The 18,945-nt window shown below is 42.3% G+C and overlaps 2 protein-coding genes across 3 annotated transcripts; both read left to right on the top strand.

Annotated features, from left to right (window-relative positions):
• Positions 1-787: 787 nt before the first annotated feature.
• LOC110979322 (amino acid transporter heavy chain SLC3A1-like) lies at positions 788-14,123 on the top strand. 2 transcript variants are annotated; one of them, XM_022235015.2, is made up of 11 exons: positions 788-1,264; positions 6,407-6,637; positions 8,242-8,421; positions 8,695-8,822; positions 9,192-9,317; positions 9,845-9,979; positions 10,314-10,432; positions 10,922-11,156; positions 11,467-11,649; positions 12,189-12,332; positions 12,925-14,123. In XM_022235015.2, the coding sequence occupies exons 1-11, from the start codon at positions 1,066-1,068 to the stop codon at positions 13,330-13,332; spliced, it is 2,088 nt and encodes a 695-aa protein (XP_022090707.2). In that variant the 5' UTR covers positions 788-1,065; the 3' UTR covers positions 13,333-14,123. The 2 variants fall into 2 exon arrangements, with proteins under 2 accessions (XP_022090707.2, XP_086997794.1); XM_087141668.1 differs by lacking the exon at positions 788-1,264 and adding an exon at positions 1,662-3,913.
• A 1,370-nt stretch (positions 14,124-15,493) lies between these two features.
• LOC147800675 (salivary alpha-glucosidase-like) lies at positions 15,494-18,945 on the top strand. Its single transcript, XM_087146618.1, has one exon. The coding sequence runs from the start codon at positions 15,627-15,629 to the stop codon at positions 17,508-17,510; it is 1,884 nt and encodes a 627-aa protein (XP_087002744.1). The 5' UTR covers positions 15,494-15,626; the 3' UTR covers positions 17,511-18,945.

Below are 18,945 nucleotides of genomic sequence, written 5' to 3' on the forward strand. Positions count from 1 at the left end.
ATGTGGATCTGGCTGCATGTTTTCGTTCTGTGTAACAGAATAGACAGTTGGGAGAACTTCACAGAAAAAATAGCTGAGGTAAATTTACTAAATTCTGCACAATAGCACTTTCCTTGAAGGCACCTTCGGACCGACTGCTGCAGGTCTACAGGAACAGACTTATAGGGCAACATATTAGGCAATCATCCACTATTACTGATCTGCATGTATTCTAAGGTAAAGAGGTTTGATTCAGGACCGAAGGATATTCTTTGGTCGAATTAGGGCTGGCAGACATCTGTTTAAATCGAAGAAAATTGAATGCCAGCAACGATGTGGGATCTCATGACGATATTTGGGTGAAATGACTTCCCCGGCTCACGCTGTTTCCGTCGCATGCCTTAAGTAGAAAAATGTAAGCATGCCAAGCTCCTGGCCTACATGCCCGCCTACAACGTCCATGAAAGTATTATGTCGAGTTGGCAGAGATCCCTCATTTCATCCCCTGCTGGTTGACCGGGATACGCCACAAGATACCCTGCCGCTTGCAACTATTTCACCCAGTTATTTCATTATATCACGTCCTTTTCGTGAGTGGCACTCGTCCCTATTACATTTAATAAATTCAAGATTGCACGGCTTTGATGGTCGAGTACAAACATTATAAAGCTTTTCTTGTGTTGGTGAGAACAGAACATACTGTCAAGGATATGTCACTGATTGTTCGCTGTTTGTGCTCGCATACGCGGCGAGTAATACTCTTTGTGGCGGATGGCGAACAATGGTTTGTGTGCGTAAGTAGAGCGCAAAAACTGAACTGTAAATAACATGCATGGGCCCTCTCTGGCTGGGTTAATATTCAACTCAGTACTTGATAATCGTGATCTTGCATCAGCAACCGAATTAACAATAGCAACCGCTGTTGTGTGTGCTTAATAGAACGCTGCCTACCCAATCGGAGTCCGAAGTCCACTTGCACGCACGCCCCTTGACGATCATACCGGTTGGAACAGTTCTACCAGAAACACCAAGTCAGTTCAAAACCAGGAACATTTTGGGGGACCAAAAGTTTCATCCCAAGCAAACATGTCGGTCAACAAGGGATTTGAGGATGACATTGAGTTGCAGGAGGCGGACAAGTCCATGGATTTGCCGCACAATAGCCACGATTACGAGGACGTCAACATAGAGAAAAAATCGATACAGGACTCGGATAGTGATTCTATTGTGCCAGTTAAGAAGACCGAGGACCGAGAGGAACTGATACATGATGGCCCTTATGCAGGTAAAATGGAAAAAGTAAAACTGAAGAAAATATAGGATCATTCCTCAATTTCCTCACCAAAAAGGTTACAGAATCATGTATAATATACAGGAAAATATGCATTTATGACCTAAACATTTTGAAAGGAACGATTTTTTCCAACTCTGGTGTGAATCTTTAATTTGGAATTTTTAAAAAATAAATTTGTCATTTTAGCCCAGTGTCAGGATAATCCTGGTTATAATTCAAGGCCCAAGTAAATCTCCCTTGCTACAGGTACATTCGATAACTACTTTAAGTCCAAGTGGCCACTCATTATCCCGTGTTCACCAGTGCGACACCAGATTTTGATGTGGCAACTGTAATCTGTTTTCTCCCGTCAGCGAAGTTAGTTTTAAATTTAACTGCTAAGCACTGCATTATTACAACTGCAAGTTATATACATTTATATGTGTGGATGCCAGTGTTCGGAAGCATGTTGGCGCGTGCTTTGATAGGAGTGAATAGCCTCGTGAGCATTTCGTCAGCTTTCCGATGCAGTTCCTGGGAGGTCTTGACAATATGGACGGTTACGGCAAAATGTCGCTGAGGCGAAATGGGAAGTCTTTGTATATTAAGGCGAAGGAATCTACAACGCGAAAGCCTGCAACTATCGATCCAAGCGTGGAGGTCTCCTTCCTCCGTGATCCAAGCAAGAGGGTGAAAAAAAGGGATCTTTGAGTTGCAAGACATGAAAATCGCAGCGTCATCTTGTTTTCATTGGTCGGTATTCACATACCCAGCGGCATCATGGCGACGATTGACATTTGCATGAGCCAGTCCCCGATGGCTAGTCAGACAGATTCGTTTCTCCGGTGAACAGGCTACATCGGCAAGGAAACTTAAAAACAACAGAATCGATATGCGGTGTTTTGCCTTTGGTTTAAAGCTGTTCTAGTGTTTGTTGCGTTGCGTTGTGTTTTGCTTACGTGTCTTTAAGTTTTGCCGAGCTTAAAGCAAACTCCGTCGGAAACTGCTGTAACGTTGGTCATTGTGAAAGCTTCACAAACCCCGGTGATGGTCAGCTCACATCGCATTCAACCTTTCAGATCGAAAAGCTTCGGATTTTAACACTGCTTGAATTGGTTAGTTTCCGTGTATTTCAGCACTACTACCGCTACTTTAAAACCCTTTTGAATATTACTGAAGGTTAAGCAAACCTGTACATTATAAGCGAATAAAAAACCAAATCAAACTTAAACGTTCCTGACCTTGGCCTCGCCTTTTTTAATGAAGCATCAAATCAGGAAGCCTTATTAAATCACCGACCAAAGTTTTTGACAGTATGTAGTCAAATCTTAAGTTATAGTGGCGTCTTAAAGCAGGGTTGCCGAGAACAGCGCATATTTTGAAAATGTATGTACATGAAGTGAAATATATTCAAAGGGTTAATTCAATTTGGTTCAAGCATTGTTTTCAGGACCGCGTGTAATTTGATTAAACTTGTCATTTTGTGTCCAAATATTGGGGAGCCCGCGAACATTGATGTGGACCCGAATTATACCAGGCAGTAGGGCCTAAACAACATCTGAAAACTCTCATGGTGGCAACGAGTTGAAAAAAAAAACCATTCACCATCTGCAAATACTAACGTTGGGGGGGTGCAGATATACGCACCTAACAAAGAGATGGCATCTAGACTGTGACAACCAAACGTCATGTGAAAAAGCAGCCTGAAGATTCAAAGGAATATCGCTGTCTAATAAGCATTATAACTTCAATGTTTCATGAACTAAGTTATAGTTAAACGCGTCCTACAGTTCTACTTTAATATAAGGAAACTGTCCTTTGAAAGTGTTTAAAAAGTCTGCAGTGCGTCATGGCTAAAATACACGTGCAGGGCACATGACAAATTTAGGCAGATACATGTATAGGCCAACTTAGAAACTTCCAGGTCAATGAACAGCAAAGTGTGAAGATGTGTCAGATTCCCACTGTCGTCATTTTTGTGAAGCTCTGAAAATGGCTTTATACCTTCGGATAAACAAGAATGTAATTTCTGCCCACAACCTCTCATTCACGAGTCTCGTCTAAATGAATATGCCTGTATGAGGCCTTTACCCCCATCCAGTCAATACACAAATCTATGTATTTCGGTCGTTGTCGTCACTGCCAAATAATTATTCGGTCACTGAGCGATGTAGTATCGATTCCCATGGCTCCTCGCGCTGAAAAGACGTGGGTGAACCACCGGTAGGCATGCCGCAGATACGCGATGGTCCGCTTCCCATCAGTTCTGCATCCCATCCTTCAGACTGCCGCGGTCCTCCATTCACCCACGCAGGAGATGTTTCTGGCGGATGCTTAGTACATGCCAGAATGAAGCATGATCCGCACGAGAGAGAAGCCACTCGTCTCGAAATCGATTGCTGCTGTGATTAGTATTCTGACCCAGAGGCGAAGTAAAGAAGGAGCAGGCAGGGGTAAGAAGTATGGAAAGAGAGAAAGAAAAACATTCAGTAGCGAAGAAGAGAGCACGAACAAGCACGCAGTCTGCAGCACTTGTTCTTTTGGCCGTCCCACTGTTGGATGTGACTTGATTCAGAGAGACACAGCGCTTGCATCTTCAAGATCCAATCATGATAGAGGTTGAGTATCTTCCCCAGGAGCACACGGTGCCACCGTGGACAGGTAAGGAAGCAGGCCGTTCTGAGGAGAACATCTTCATTAAAACGATAAAACGACAGCTACACTGAAAGAATTAGCGAGATGAACCTTATCTTTCGTGGTGTGAGGAAACTGTCCTGAGTTTCATAGGTAAAAGGCGTTTATGCGAACAATAAGTTTGACACAAAGTGACATACGAGGTCTTTTCATTTTAATGTTTCTTAGAATATCAACAATAAATGTTATAAAGACTGTTACTGTATCTCTCTTTGCATCCTTTTACTCAACATTAAGCCATATTTTTGTTCATATTAATATAACAAGCTGAAAACGGACAGCGTTAATTGAGCTGTGAATCTTGAATTGACCCCAAAATGCGCAGAACAAGAAATGTAAACGAAAGTGCTAGCGCCAAAGAAGAGTTTTACAGATAACACAAGTAATCCGTATGCCTCAGCGCAGACAGGTGTATGCATGCCAAAACGCAGGCTGCCATGTCTACTGCCATAGAAGAACACTGTTGAACTAAATCCGATTGTATAGGTTGGATCCAAGATAAAAAGCAGCTGAGCAGACTATTGCTTTGTCCCGATCAAAATTTGACCTTTTAATCTTTTTATTTGTTTAAAGATAAGGCGTTTGGGGGCTCCACCCTAACTGCAAGGGAGAAAATGCCACAAGTGCATCGGTGCGACGGGCCTTCGTGCGTGTATGAAGGAATAAACCACTTTTGTTCCTCCGTGGTCGGTGCAAGCTTGTACCACTACGCTATTTTGTGAAACGTTATCATTGTCAGCGGTTTCAGTGTTTATTTTTGCCATGGTTTATAACGATGGGCGTGCAGTTGTAACTTCTGAAGAGAGCGTAAGAGTTCCAAGTCCAGAGAAAGAGCTCACAAGTTGTTTATCGTTGCTTCCCCTTTTACATCCATTTCATTAAATTTATGTTGTAGCGCCTAGAGCAACAAAAACAACAGCAAATAAAATGAAGCTTAATTTGTCCCTCAGACAATTCACTTTTTTAATAAATTGAATTTTAAAATATTAAAATAAACCCCAGATTAAGTCACACTAACGTTGAAGATCCTCCAGCTCCTATGCATGGCGCGGTGTCACAGTACACCTGTGATGTAAGTCCGTGCCTTATCCATTACGTTTGAATTCGAAAATAAGTTTTAAAAAAGGAGGCATTCGAATTCGTTATTGAGCATTCTTTCGAGAAATACGTTCATTCAGATTCCAAAAGTCGTTCTGTCCATTCACATTCGTCAAAGGGCTTAGAAAGAGGTTGATCAGGCGCTTAGAAAGAGGTTGATGAGGCATTTGAGATTGTCAACAGGTCTCACTTGTGGGAATTCCAATTTGTTCCAGTGTTGAGCGCTTCCTAGATCCTATGTAAAATCTGATGCTCCGAGAAAAAAGTTTAACAGCAGATCTTCAGACGGCATTTTGTCAAGTGTACAAAAAATTGCGGCGGCCGGGTTCTTACAGAAAGGGTGAGCATCGTGGGTAGGAAAAGCGATTCACACTTTCTAGGCAATAACGTAGGGAAGGTTTGTTTCATATTTTTTTTTTGTTTTCGTGTTTTAACTGTAACCCTAAATTTGTTTCCCTGAACTTTTCTTAACATTTAATGTCCACATGTTTTGAAATGGGCCGAATATGCAGATATGAAATACAACATGAACAGCATCAGTACTCACAACAAAGAACAAAACCAAAACTTTCTGATTGGACTCAAGAAATAGGCGTCGATACAAAAAATAATAAATGATATAAAGAAATCATTTGCAGTCATCAAAACAATGCTCATGGAACTAAAATATCACACAGAACGACTTGCAGTGAAAGACCGACGATATTAAATTCTCCAATACCCCTAAATTTAACACTCAGAATGCAAAATAGATTCATTGTAAACGAAAAAGGAAATCGTGCGTAGGTGAAAGATTCTTTACGCGTAGATGATTTTTAATTTGACTGCTGTTGGAAAAGGGCAACAAAGATTACAGTGACGAATAGTTATAGTCTCGAATGCCCATAAACGAAGTGGAATGATAAAAACAAAACTTAACGACAAAGCTAAAAAATTTTGTAGGCATTCATGAAAACAAATTTGAATGTCAGAACAGGGAAAAAGAAACCCCCAATAAACTGAACTGTAGCATCTGTGCGAATGTGAATACGTGTAGACGAAAATGAGTGGATTTTTTTCTGAAGTTGGCAAGGAAAGCCTACAGTTTGAGTGATTTTGACCAATGGAAGAGAAATCGGGTGTGCGCTTTTCTCTCGAAGCCATTTTGGCCAAACGTTCAAGAACTTCTGGTATAACCCTGAGATACCTTGCAGAACAGAATACTGATCAAAAGAGCGGCTTTACATGACCAAAGATCACAGATATCATGACCTCCTGTAAACCATCATGGATACCTTGAGGTTCAGGGAGATGTACCGAAAACAGGGCAGAGACAAGTACCGTGTTTCTGTGGTAACAACATTTCTCTGTCGTTACCCACAGGAATGGGCAAGGAGGAACTGCTGCGTTACTCCCGAGGTTTCTCCTGGCGAGCAGCCCGGTGGGTCCTGTTGCTAATCCTCCTGGCTGGGTGGTGCGCCATGCTCGGCATGTCCATCTACATCATCGTGGTCACTCCCCGCTGCTTGCCCTGGTGGCAGACCAGCGTGATTTACCAGATCTACCCCCGATCCTTCAAGGATTCTGACGGTGATGGAATAGGAGATCTCAACGGTGAGTATAGTGTCGGGTCACAGATCAAGGTGTCTATGCCTGCACATAGTTTCTTTGGGTAGGGGTTGCGAGGGGACAAGTGTCAAAAATCGAAAAGTGTCCTTTGATTCTAACTCTATAATGTAGCATACTTGTATGTAAATGCGGATTACATTACCTTGCCCTTGTACACGTATAGCTACAACTGTTTCTTTTAAATAAGGCTTTGGACAGGTCGTGATGCAGACCTCGTTTTCGAAAATTTGCATTTTGTTCAGTTTTTTAACCACCTGCATTCATAGCGAGTACCTGCTATGATCAGACCGCCTCGAAAACATAACACCCCTTTTGCACGTCATGCTATTTCATATTTCCTTTTTTCATCCACCATCTAAACGTGTTTCTGTCGGAAACCTCCGTGGGACAAAAGTGTTTGCTTGTTCCCGTGCTTTCTACAAACAGCCCTGTTGAAAAGACTCATGTTGAGACCATAATGCAGCGCCGTTGGTGGTGACCAGAACAAGGATTTCAGAACAAAGATAATTGCCTCTTTTGAGCAAAACGTAAATTGAAAACAGCCTCCAATCCAGTTGTTCGATACGACAGTACAAAATAGCATTGACCATCGGTTTGTTATTGAGGGTCATGATGCTGTATTATATTGCATTGTGAACTGTCTCCCTCAATAGCTTGTGAGTCCACCATGCCCATAACACGTGTATTCATTTCCTCTACAGGTATTAAATAACATGACTACAAAACAGTCTTTGTTAATAGCTCGTGAAATGTGACCCATCACTCTGTATAGGTGCAATCAGATTTTATCCCTAACCATTCTTCTACTGTTTACCACTTTCAACCTCTAGTAACTAAAACTGATTCGAGGAATGTTTTAAAAAGTACATTTCCCAAAGGTGGGTGATTGACTCGGTAATATCATGTTTGGGATTAAAATTTGCGAGATGATCCCTTGAATTCGAATTCCTCGACATATGAAAGCTCCTGGCAGCTCCTCTGTGAATGTCATCGCTAACAGCTGTGAGAGGTACCGACGTCATGCCGAGCTTACCACTTTAGCTGCAGGGAGGCAGGTGGACACGAATGAAAAGATCGTTAAAAATCCACGTCAAACACATCGAATACTTTGGCACCAAAGATGAAAGTGAAACTCTACATGTCTATGATATTCTTTTTGAGACCCTCGATTATTAAAATGAAATCCCGGAGGATGGGAATGTCCATAGATTTGAGCGACCCCCCCCCTTGAAGCTCTGCTTCGCAAAAAGTGTTTTGTCTTGTTTGCTATTTTCTTTGCATTTTCCTTTGTTGTTATCGCCATTGCTATGGTTTTGCTTAATTTAACACAACTAGGGCCTACACCTGATATTATAATTGCGCCGATGTTTTTGATTGGGCCCATTGTTAATGTAATGACGGATTCTCCTCTCCCATTCGTGAGGCTGGCTTCGACCCTGAATTACTTACGTAGCTGCACATTTCTTCACGGTGAGCTAAAAATAATCATCTATCCATTCGTAGTCGGCTCGCCAGGAGATAAAAGTTCTTATTTTCTCTCTAACCAATTTCACTGTTCACTGCAAAGACCTGTCGGATTTCTCCTGCAGGTATCATCGAAAAAGTGGACTACCTCAGTGACATCGGTGTTGGCGCTGTTTTGCTTCACTCCATTTACCAGTCGCCTCAGAGGGACCTTGGTTATGATGTCTCTGACTTCGAGAAAGTGGATCCCATCTTTGGCTCGCAGGAGGATTTTGACGCGCTGATAACCGCTCTACACGACAAAAGTTAGTTTAATTTGTCTGCTATCGGTTTTACACTCCCAGAAATGTTCTACAAATGGCTGATCTGCATGAAAAGAAGGCATATAGAAACGTGCTGAAGTACTCAATCGTTACTGCTTTACTGCTCCCGGAGCGTTAACTCGTGTCGCCGACGCAGGTATCGGTTGTCATCGCTGCTTTTGCAATCACTGATTTATTTGCATAGTGCTAGCGACTGAAACCGAGTTAGATCACTTTCTTGAATGCTTCCTACTTTTTTATGGTGACTTGTTATAGATATCAAGGTGATATTGGACTTCATCCCCAATCACTCCAGTGTTGAGCACGAGTTCTTTCAGAAGAGTTCAGCAAGAGACGAGACTTACCTTAACTGGTACACTTGGGCTGACAACTCCAATAATTGGGTAAGTTACGTTTAGGTTAAAGTTTCAACAAGAGTGCACAGTAGTCTTGTCTTAGTTTTGTTGAGAGAACTTCTTACACGTTATTATTCAATCATGTAGGCCTATGTCATGCAAACAGAATGATTTTCATATGATTTTTACGTGGGTCATTTTGCCCTAGAGTTTCATCCATTTTCGTCGCTGGCAAAAAGCTAGGACAGTCCATCCGTTGTATTCCCAGATATGCCAATCGTGCAGACGGTCTGATTAAATACCACTCCGACATTTTATCCTATTCAAGAAGAAGATCGGACGTTTGTCAAGACACGTCTTATCTTTCTGACCTTTAAAGAAAAGTAATTGCACTCTCGACAAAACCTTCGCCAACAGGTGAGCGTGTACAGCGGCAGCGCTTGGAGGCTTAAGAGCGAGCGGGCACAACACTACCTTCATCAATTCTCCGAGTATCAACCGGATCTCAACCTCCGGAAAGAAGCTGTCACCGACTACTTGGAGGTGGGTAAATCTGGGCAAGAATGAAAGGGATATTTAGCTGGAATAAGTCACCCAAACTGAAATGTGGTGCAATGTATATTGGTTTAGATTGGCTGTCCCAGTTGCTTAACATAATTATTATGATTTTGCTCATTTAATCTCTGCATAGCAACGTCTTGAAAAAGAATGAACTCAAGCCCTTGCTTGAAAGGGAAAATACCTGAATTTGGGCTAGGAGGTGAAAAACAGGATTTCCCGGATACTTTTTGTCATGGAAATATTTCCTCAGTGGATTCCTTACTGTCATTATAACTTGTGATGTACCGCTTTCTATAGCAATGAAGCAGAGTCTATGTTGTAATTCAGGTGAAGTTTTCGGTGTACTTTCGCTACGTGTAAATGTGCGCCATCTCTGGTGGTGGCGAGCAGTCATACACCTATCTTGAATAAATCAGAAAACACGCCAAGTGCTGATTTTGCGTTTCACTCCCTTATAACTTAAGAATGTTGACAATTGTTGCTTTCGATTGTTCTCTTGAATCGTTCAGACGGTGTTGGAGCAATGGTTCATTAAAGGAGTGGATGGTTTCAGCATACAAGGAGTAAAGTACATGTTTGAAACTGACGCCTACACGGATGATACTCCTGCACCGGGTTACGTCAACGATGGACTCGGTGACCCTGTAAGTTATTATAAAGCAAGACGTTATTGCATGGATAGGCTTGAGACCAAGACTACTCCCTAACACGTGAACGTCACGGTTATTGACAGCCAAACTCCAGAGTAGGTCTGGATATGTCTTCACGGCAGTCGACGGCAGTATAGCTAAAGTGTTGAAGACAATATGCAACCAGTCACACGCAGTCGGTCAAAGTCAAATCGGAGAGATTTTTGCGATGATTAATATATCTTTGATGTAATCATGTGTTCAACATTTTCATCTCCGAAACTGAACAAAAACAATAATGGTGTCTATTTTTGTGTTTTTTTCTTTCTTTCTTTGTTTGTTTTTACAGGTGCAGTACGAGAGTCTACTACATGACAAGTCATCAGAGTTCGATGGACTTCAACACGTGTTGTTGAAGAAGTGGCGCAAGGGAATCTTTGATCAGTTCTCAACTGCGGGCACTTACAGGTACCACAGACTGAGATGATTGTTGAATTATCTGTGGATACCTTTTTGTAGACCTCGCAGTTAACACACCCGTTTCCGGAATGGGATTTTATCCATTTTCGACCAATGCATTCGACTGAATTTTCACAAATTTAACTTGAACAGAATAATCTGCAGTGTTAGATTTAACACTCTATACGTCCACATACAACGGGATTAAGACAATGACTTTGTTTCTAAGATCGTTGTCAAAGGTGGCCAATTTAATGCCACGTTTTTCGCCACAGACGAGTATAAACCAGAGGAATGACTTACATTTTGGGAATAATTTGGCCGAATTTGCTAAGAAACAAACAACGAGAAGGTTTGCCTTTAATACCAAGAAAAAGACCACAAGGCTTTTTTACCATCCGTAGTTCATGTTCTCAGAGTTATGTTGTGCTTTAGGGCATTCTGGATGCTTTACAAATAGCACGCACTGACACCCCTGTGCCCCTTCCAACCTGACAGAGTAATGATAACCGACTCAGACTCCAACTCAAGCTACGCAAGGACCTACTACGGGACGGAAGAGGACCCGGAGGTCGATCTACCTATGAACCTCAACCTCGTGAACCTCGGTGACGTCAATGGTGGTTGGTCAGGCACTACAATAGGGACGGGTTACACCACTGGACTTGAGGTTTATGAGATGGTTCAGGAGTGGATGGACAATCTACCCAAAGGAAAATGGCCGTCCTTTATGGTAACCCCTCCCCATTTTTCATGAATGCAAACATTGTTTTTATTCTTTTGTATTTGAGATGTAAAATATGGTAATCAGCGTCTTGAAAAGAAATTAGTGCATAGATAATTAGGATGGATGAAACATAAGTAACAGGACATACCCCTTATAACAACGAATACGCGTCACATACATCATGCGTGTGCCCTAAAATCTCATCTATTTTTTTCTTAGAGTAAACCACGTCAGGCCGGTGTCATTCATCCAAGAGTTTTATTTACATCATTTATTTTTGATTAAAAAATTGAGGCAAATACTTTAATTCTTTCAGCTTGGTCATCACGGGGTGCATCGCATTGCCAGCCGTCTGACAAAGGAACACGCTGGCGCCGCTAATATGTTACTTCTGACGTTGCCAGGGACACCCATCTGTTACTATGGAGACGAGATTGGCATGACCGACGTAATGATAACTGAGGATGAGCTCATGGACATTAAGGCTTTGAATGACATGGTAAATACCGATAAACGCTCGGATTTTATATGTTGGAAACGCAAAATAAAATCGATGTATAGTGGAATATTTGACAGTTTGTATACCATTGGTCTTCAGTTCGATTTTTGTTTCCACAAAACTTATAGATTGCGATCGAACACTTTTAAAAAGAACTTTAACAATTCCGAGCAAATGCATATTATGGAATGTTGAGCATGTCTTCCCGCACTTAAATAGAAATCAACACTATTTACGTACGTGAAAGAAATTGCAAAAACGGCTACAGGAACCAAACTATTCATTATCAGATATTGTAAACGTAACAAATGTTTGTGAGGTCAGATTGATTAGCCTCAAGCTATAACCACAAGTCCAACACTTGCCTAAAAGAGTAAGAATTAGATTGTTGTTTGACATTCTCAACAGAAAAAAATATTTCCTATAGATAAGTAGGAAACTGTCCTACACAGTAAAGATACCGGGGATAAACATAATGAAACGGTTTTTGTGGAAGTAGGTGATAAGTTGACGACTTTGGTTTATTTCTGCGTATTCAGCCAAGATGGGAAATCAAGACACGAGACCGCCAGCGAACCCCGATGCAGTGGACGGCAGACCCATATGCCGGGTTCACCTCGTCCGTTAACGGCTCCTGGCTACCGGTGCCGCCAGAAGAAGAGTTCACAAAAGTTAACGTCGCTGTAAGTGGTAACCCGTAATCGTACGAAAACATTGTCACGTTTATTTTCTAGCTAGTGGGCCCTACTGTAATCTCTGAATAGGCCCTTCTCGCATTTAGTCCATACATGTTTGATGCTATATTAAGAGTGCCGACTGGAATCCTATAGGTAGTGAAAATAAGAAAAACGCCAATTGCTTCATATATGTACAGCACGTTGCGGATTTCCCCCAACCATGTTTTTTGCATTTTTGGGGGGCGGGCCCAAATCTTTGGGTCTGAGAAAGAAAGTCCAAATTGCCACTATTTTTTACAAAGACTGACGCTACATATTGAGACGAGTAGCCTAATCAGAGCATGGATATTATGTTAAATTTTTTTGCTGTCAAATCTTTGAAAAAATTTGGGTGGCGTTTTATTGTAGACAGAAACTGGCAACCGAAAAGAAAACAAACAACTGTAACGTAATGGTTGAGCATATTCCTTGAGAGAGATGACAAGGATGATTTCATTGACAAGGTCTCTGTGTTCATTGCTTCAAAAGAAAGTAGGTACCAATCTGTCCAATTTATATTCGATTACTCTATAGTTCTTTGAACTGACGTTAATCTCAGGTAATGGACGAAGACCCTAACTCCGTCCTTCGCATGTTCAAAGCCCTGACGAAGCTTCGAGCCGAGAAGAGAACGCTGCGACAAGGGCCCACGGCCAAGTTCGTGCACAACACCCTGAACGTGGTGTCCTATATCCGGGAGCTGGAAGGCGAAAGGGAGCGTTTCTTTGTGGCCATCAACTTCGGCCAGGACACCACCTTCGAGAACGACTTCTTCGACCGTGCCAACGGGGCGCTTCCTGTGGAGGGAACTGTCGTGGTGGGCACCGACATGTCTCGGGTCGGGGAGCGGGTCCAGCTGAACAAGATTGCCCTGAGGGTTGGGGAGGGGATTTTGGTCTTATTGGATGAAATTGTCGAGGTGCAGGACCAAAACTGGTGGTACCAGTATTTCAGACCTGCCAATTAATGAAACGAAACATCGATTTATAACACGCTTATAGATCAACATAATCCTTTACCAGAGTGACAAGATTCTTTAAGTTTAGCCAAGTTTAGCCAAAAGTTGACGTAATCAGAACTACATGCATTCATACCATCAATATCATTTATAATTGCCTCCTGAGCAATTCGATACTGACACTCTTGTTGCAATCGATCGTTTGCCTCAGTGTCGTATTATGCTTACTATACATGTAATGAAAAAAAAATACACCGATGGCATCCGTGTCACCTTCTAGTCCCAAATCGATCTATTCGTTTTCTTGGGCCCAATACACATTAGTTCTTCTGATAAGTATGCGTCTGTTGGATACTCAACGAGTCTTTTTTGTGAGCGAGTCTTCCTTTCACCAAAGCTGTGAACAACTTCAAGCAATCAATGTATTTGAGGCATAGGGTCTACTTAGTGTTTATGACATGAGTTTGCTTTCTAAACCTGAGAAGCTATTCTGTACGAGGTGATAAAGTTAATCGGAATAAAATCATATCAAGCTTCACATCCCTTTTGCATTGGCTAACAGTTTGAAGACCGTCTTCCCGGGATACTCAATTCTTTTGCGTTTTTATGCACAGGATACGAAATTAAATCTGAAAGCTTTACGTGAAAAAGCAATAACTTTAGTATTATGGTAGAAATTAATGAAATTATATCAAAATGATGTGAGACACACTTCACAATTTGTAATTTTGACCAAATTCCAACTGAGCTCTGTTGACATTTCCAATAAATATTAGAATTTCTCTGTAGCTTGCAAAAAATCAGACCGTCATTTCTGTTTTCTTTATGAGTACCGTGTCCTCTGTTTTTCGACTTCTAAATCACGCACTCTTAACTGCAGATTTCCTGGGTTTGCCCTAATACGGGCGATTCACAATAGTGCGCCTCCAAGAGTTTGCAACGCGTTGGCCATCACAAAGCGCGAAATTTAATTAAGGATCATCCAATGCTTTACAGACACCCTCTCTTCAGCCGGTCAGTCTGGACGGACGGGTGATTGGGTGATCCAGAAAAGAACAGAAATGTTTGTGTGGAAGCTATATGGCGCATATCGGCAATGACATTCAGGTACATTGGTGAACCTAGTTTTATTATGTGTAGGGGGGGGCTGTTACTTTCATTCTGGGCTTGTTTCATTGTTCGCGGCCCAAATAAGAACAGACTAAAGCCTACTGCTTTAATGTTTTCTGATGTCTTAAGTGTATTTTTTTTACTATTTCCTTTTGAGTTGGCGACAGGGCCTTATGGAAGACCACTTTTGGTGAATAAGCTACCCTGGATAAATATAAGTAACAATAATAAAAACAATAACAATAATAATGTGGGATGCTTTTACAAACATTGATAGAGGTGACTTCATCGGCTAAATCCTCCGCAGATGATGTAACACTTACAATAGCAGCTTCAATACAAATTAGTTTTTACATGTCGTTCCTTTAGGTGAATTAAATTCCCTTGTCTGTATTTGTGCACATTTTATCTTCATTTTCCTTATTGGCGTATAGGCGAGGCGTATGATATATACCCCGTTCTCGCGTTTTATCTTTTCCCAGTTAACTCCAAAGACTAAGGGTGAATGTGCCTTTATCATGCACATGGAACGTAAGGTTGAGCAGTAGAAATTGAACATTTGCATTTGAAAGCAAGGTTCTGCCTATTTTCTCGCGAATCACACATTGCATTCAATAATACATAATTAAGTAGCACTGTATGTATCAGTTGCTGTAAAAAGAATCATAAAAGATCATGAAATGATTCAAATTCACATTTACAGCGGCACTGGAATGTTTTGGTCAAACGTGAAGATGTTCATGAATTGGGGGTTTAGCTTTTTTGGAAAAATGTAGAGAAAGGGAGAAGGGAGTGTCTTTTTGTCTTGGCTAAAGGTTACCCTTTTATCATTGCCTTGATGCAAAGTCGCAAGTTCAGTGATTAGGACCATAATAGTTCATATTTCTATATTTAGTGTCGGTCAAGCAGCGTCATTCTCCCTTTGTCAACGCTATAATAATACTTAAGACTTTAACCCGCAAACACGGGAGTTAACATGTTACAAAGGACAAAACAAAATTTGCAGTGATCTATATTTAATATTGGCTAGTGCTTATCGAAGTACTTCGGCTTTTGCTGGAAACAGCTCTAAAGCCGCCTTTGACTTTTGAATTTAATCAGACTGATTCATCTCATTCAACCACACGGCGCAAGAGCACGCATACGTGCGAGCTTGAAGCTTTGCCTCCTGCGCAATAAACCTACCACGAAAAATGGCGCGAGTTACGTTTGCCACAGGTGTGGCGATTTTCCTATGTGTGTTAACCCCATCTTTTGCCGCTGGATTTGGTCCTGACGAATGGTGGAAGAACACGATCATCTACCAAATCTACCCGCGTTCCTTCATGGACTCTGACGGCGACGGTGTGGGGGACCTGGACGGGATCACGTCCCGGCTGGAGCATTTCAACGACATTGGGGTGGGAACCGTGTGGTTGAGCCCAGTATACAAGTCGCCCATGGCCGACTTCGGCTACGATGTGGCCGACTTCAAGGATATCGATCCCATATTCGGAACTATGGCCGACTTTGACGAGCTGATCACCAAGGCGCACCGGCTCGGGCTTAAACTCATGATGGATTTTGTCCCCAACCATTCCAGCGATCAGCATGCGTGGTTCCTCGAAAGCAAGAAAAACAAAGACACCAGCAACCCGTACAAAGATTACTACATGTGGGAAGACCCCAAGCAGGGCTGCTCACCTGTAGAGGAGTGCGTTCCAAATAACTGGGTGAGTTTGTTCGGTGGCTCCATGTGGGAGTGGGTACCAGAGAGGCAGCAATTTTATCTGCATCAGTTCCTCAAGGAACAGCCAGATTTGAACTACCGTAACCCGCAGGTGCGAGCAGCGATGGATGATGTGGTCCGCTTCTGGCTCGAGAAAGGCGTGGATGGTATGCGGGTAGACGCCATCAGGCACATGTACGAAAACGAGGACCTTCAAGACGAGCCACCGAATCCTGATTACACGCCAGTACCTGGTGAGCAGGCTCAGTACGACAGCCTGCTGCACACCAAGACAGTGGACCTCCCTGAGCTCCATGATGTCATCAAGAATTGGAGACAAATCTTCAACGAGTTTGGAAACGATGCAGGTTACCCCCAGTATCGGTTCATGGTGACCGAGACCTATGACACGCACAAGGGGCTTCTCCCCTACTATGGAACCCCGGATCAACCCGAGGCAGATTTCCCCTTCAACTTCGGCATGATTGAGCTCACCAAGGAGAACTTGTCTGGCAATAAAATATATGACTTTGTCAACGACTGGATGAAGGACCTGCCGACTGGAAAGTGGCCAAATTGGGTCATCGGTAACCATGACAACTTCCGCATCGCCGATCGCATTGGGGTAAATTATGCTCGAGCCCTTAACGTACTCAATTTGCTTTTGCCGGGTACACCGACCACCTATTACGGTGAAGAGATAGTAATGGAGGACATCTGGGTACCTTACAATGAAACCCAGGACCCGTACGCAATCAACAACCCTAGCCACTGGCAAAACTATACGCGCGACCCAGAGCGTTCCCCGATGCAGTGGGACTGGTCGCCACCGCATGCTGGTTTCAGCACTACTGCTGGAAAAACGTGGCTCCCCGTTAACGACAACTACCTTTCAGGAGTCAACGTTGCTGACCAAAAGGCAGATGATACTTCCGCCTTGAAGCTTTATGCGCGATTGGCGACACTTCGCAAAGAAGAACCGGCCTTCCAAACCAACCACCTCGACTACGTCATCGTGAACGAGAAGATCTTTTCCTTCTTGCGCACACCTGATACAGCGGGCCGGGACTCCTTCCTGGTCATTATCAACGCTGGCACCTCCGATTCTACCGAAGATTACTCCGCTGCCTTGAGGGGGATGATGATTCAAGTTGAAGATGATACCGGGGTCATTGCAGCCAGCAGCAAGATGGATCGGAACGGGGAACCCCAGGGGATGAGCAAAATCTCCGCTGCTGTAGGTGAGGCGCTTGTCATCAGGGCCAAGGTTTACGCCTACAACGCCGCATCACAGCCAAGCTCTTCTCTATTCATCGCCCTGGCAACAATCATAGCCATCATCTTTCGTCACGTCATATTCAAATATTGACAGTAAACTCCAGGAGATTCTGAATGATTGCTAGTATTCATGATCATCTGCGGTTGGCTATATTAAATTAAACGGAAAATCATCACTGAAAAAAATTCTTGAGAAAGCTGAAAGGCTGTGACAATGTTATATCTTAATCAGTTTCACAAATATTGGTTGGACAGGAAATTAGAAAAACAGGATAAAGAACTCTCAACTTAATTTGACTAACATTTAAAATTCTATAGAGTTATTTCATGCTGTAGTATGTAGCTACTTTTCGACATAATATGTTGTAAGTCTACATTAATGCCTGTAAAGTAGAAACTGATTTGAATCATTGCACACTGAAAATACGGTTGTTATAAAATCCACTCAAAATAGCTACCATTGCGTTAGCTATCACTGGAAAGCTTCACACAAAATTATGGTACCACGTTTACCGTTCTAAACGCAAACGATATAAGTTCCAAGTGACCTGTACTTAAAACATCTTCAAAAGTACATCTTGAAACACTAACAATGAAGTTGTTTGATTTCGTGACCTAAAGGTTCTATTTTTTACCATTTTTTATAGGTCTTTTGACCTATTTCTGTACATTAACGGGTCAGAACGTGTTGGGTTCCTGAGGAAATGCGACACCTTTAAAATATTAAAACCAAGACTTAAAAGTTCAGCCACAGCTAAACCAGGTTGGCATTGACTTTTCACGATTTGGGGGTTTTTTTTTGGGGGGGAGGGGCAAACGAAGTTTAGATCCCAGTACACAGAAAATAGTATCTGGCTAAGGCTTGGAAGGGAGAATGAGGTGTCTGAAATGTTACAGTTCAACTTATCTTTCTGGCAAAATGATTCATCCGTCTGACAAGACAGCATATGCTATCGCTGTATGAAGACCTTAAACGAGTTATTATTGATTTCAATTGATTTTGTAAAAAATCAAATTATTACAAAATCCAAATCGTTCCGGAAGTTACGTCAATGGCAAACCATGTGACCATTATGAGGGTGTGTGAGGCAGTGGGTGGGTCGGAGGGGGGAGGGCTAACATAAGATTTACCCCCTGCAAAGAAAGTTGTACTCCGGTTTCTAAAATGCCAACAAAAAAGGAGGGATTGGTATTGTGTTTTCTTGGGGAGGATGCCACCCCTGTATCCCCCTCACTGATTCAAGCGTGCTTTGCCACTTTCCTGGGAAAATGACATAAAAATAAAATGGGAAAAAGAAACAGGGAAAGAAGTGAAAAACAAAGGAGGACACAGCACTTACGTAATTCGGGAGGCAAAATCTTCCCAACAGTTGGTAAAAATGGGCTAGAATCATATATACCTTTACCCGCCCAACCAAACCCAAACCATTGCATATCGATTCCAAACATACATCAAAACTGAATATATTTTTGTTTCAAAGGATTCATGTATGGCCACTCTTTTTGAATAAAATCTTTGAAATGTG

Source organism: Acanthaster planci, linkage group LG01 (genome assembly GCF_054643075.1).
Source record: "Acanthaster planci isolate LZ-2023a linkage group LG01, COTS_SCS, whole genome shotgun sequence".
Classification (NCBI taxonomy): Eukaryota; Metazoa; Echinodermata; class Asteroidea; order Valvatida; family Acanthasteridae; genus Acanthaster; species Acanthaster planci.

Coding starts and splice junctions, on each gene's coding strand:
- LOC110979322 (XM_022235015.2), top strand. CDS start 1,066: ATGTCGGTCAACAAGGGATTTGAGGATGACATTGAGTTGCAGGAGGCG. Junction 6,638..8,241: donor TGGAATAGGAGATCTCAACG/GTGAGTATAGTG, acceptor TTTCTCCTGCAG/GTATCATCGAAAAAGTGGAC. Junction 11,157..11,466: donor GAAAATGGCCGTCCTTTATG/GTAACCCCTCCC, acceptor TAATTCTTTCAG/CTTGGTCATCACGGGGTGCA.
- LOC147800675 (XM_087146618.1), top strand. CDS start 15,627: ATGGCGCGAGTTACGTTTGCCACAGGTGTGGCGATTTTCCTATGTGTG.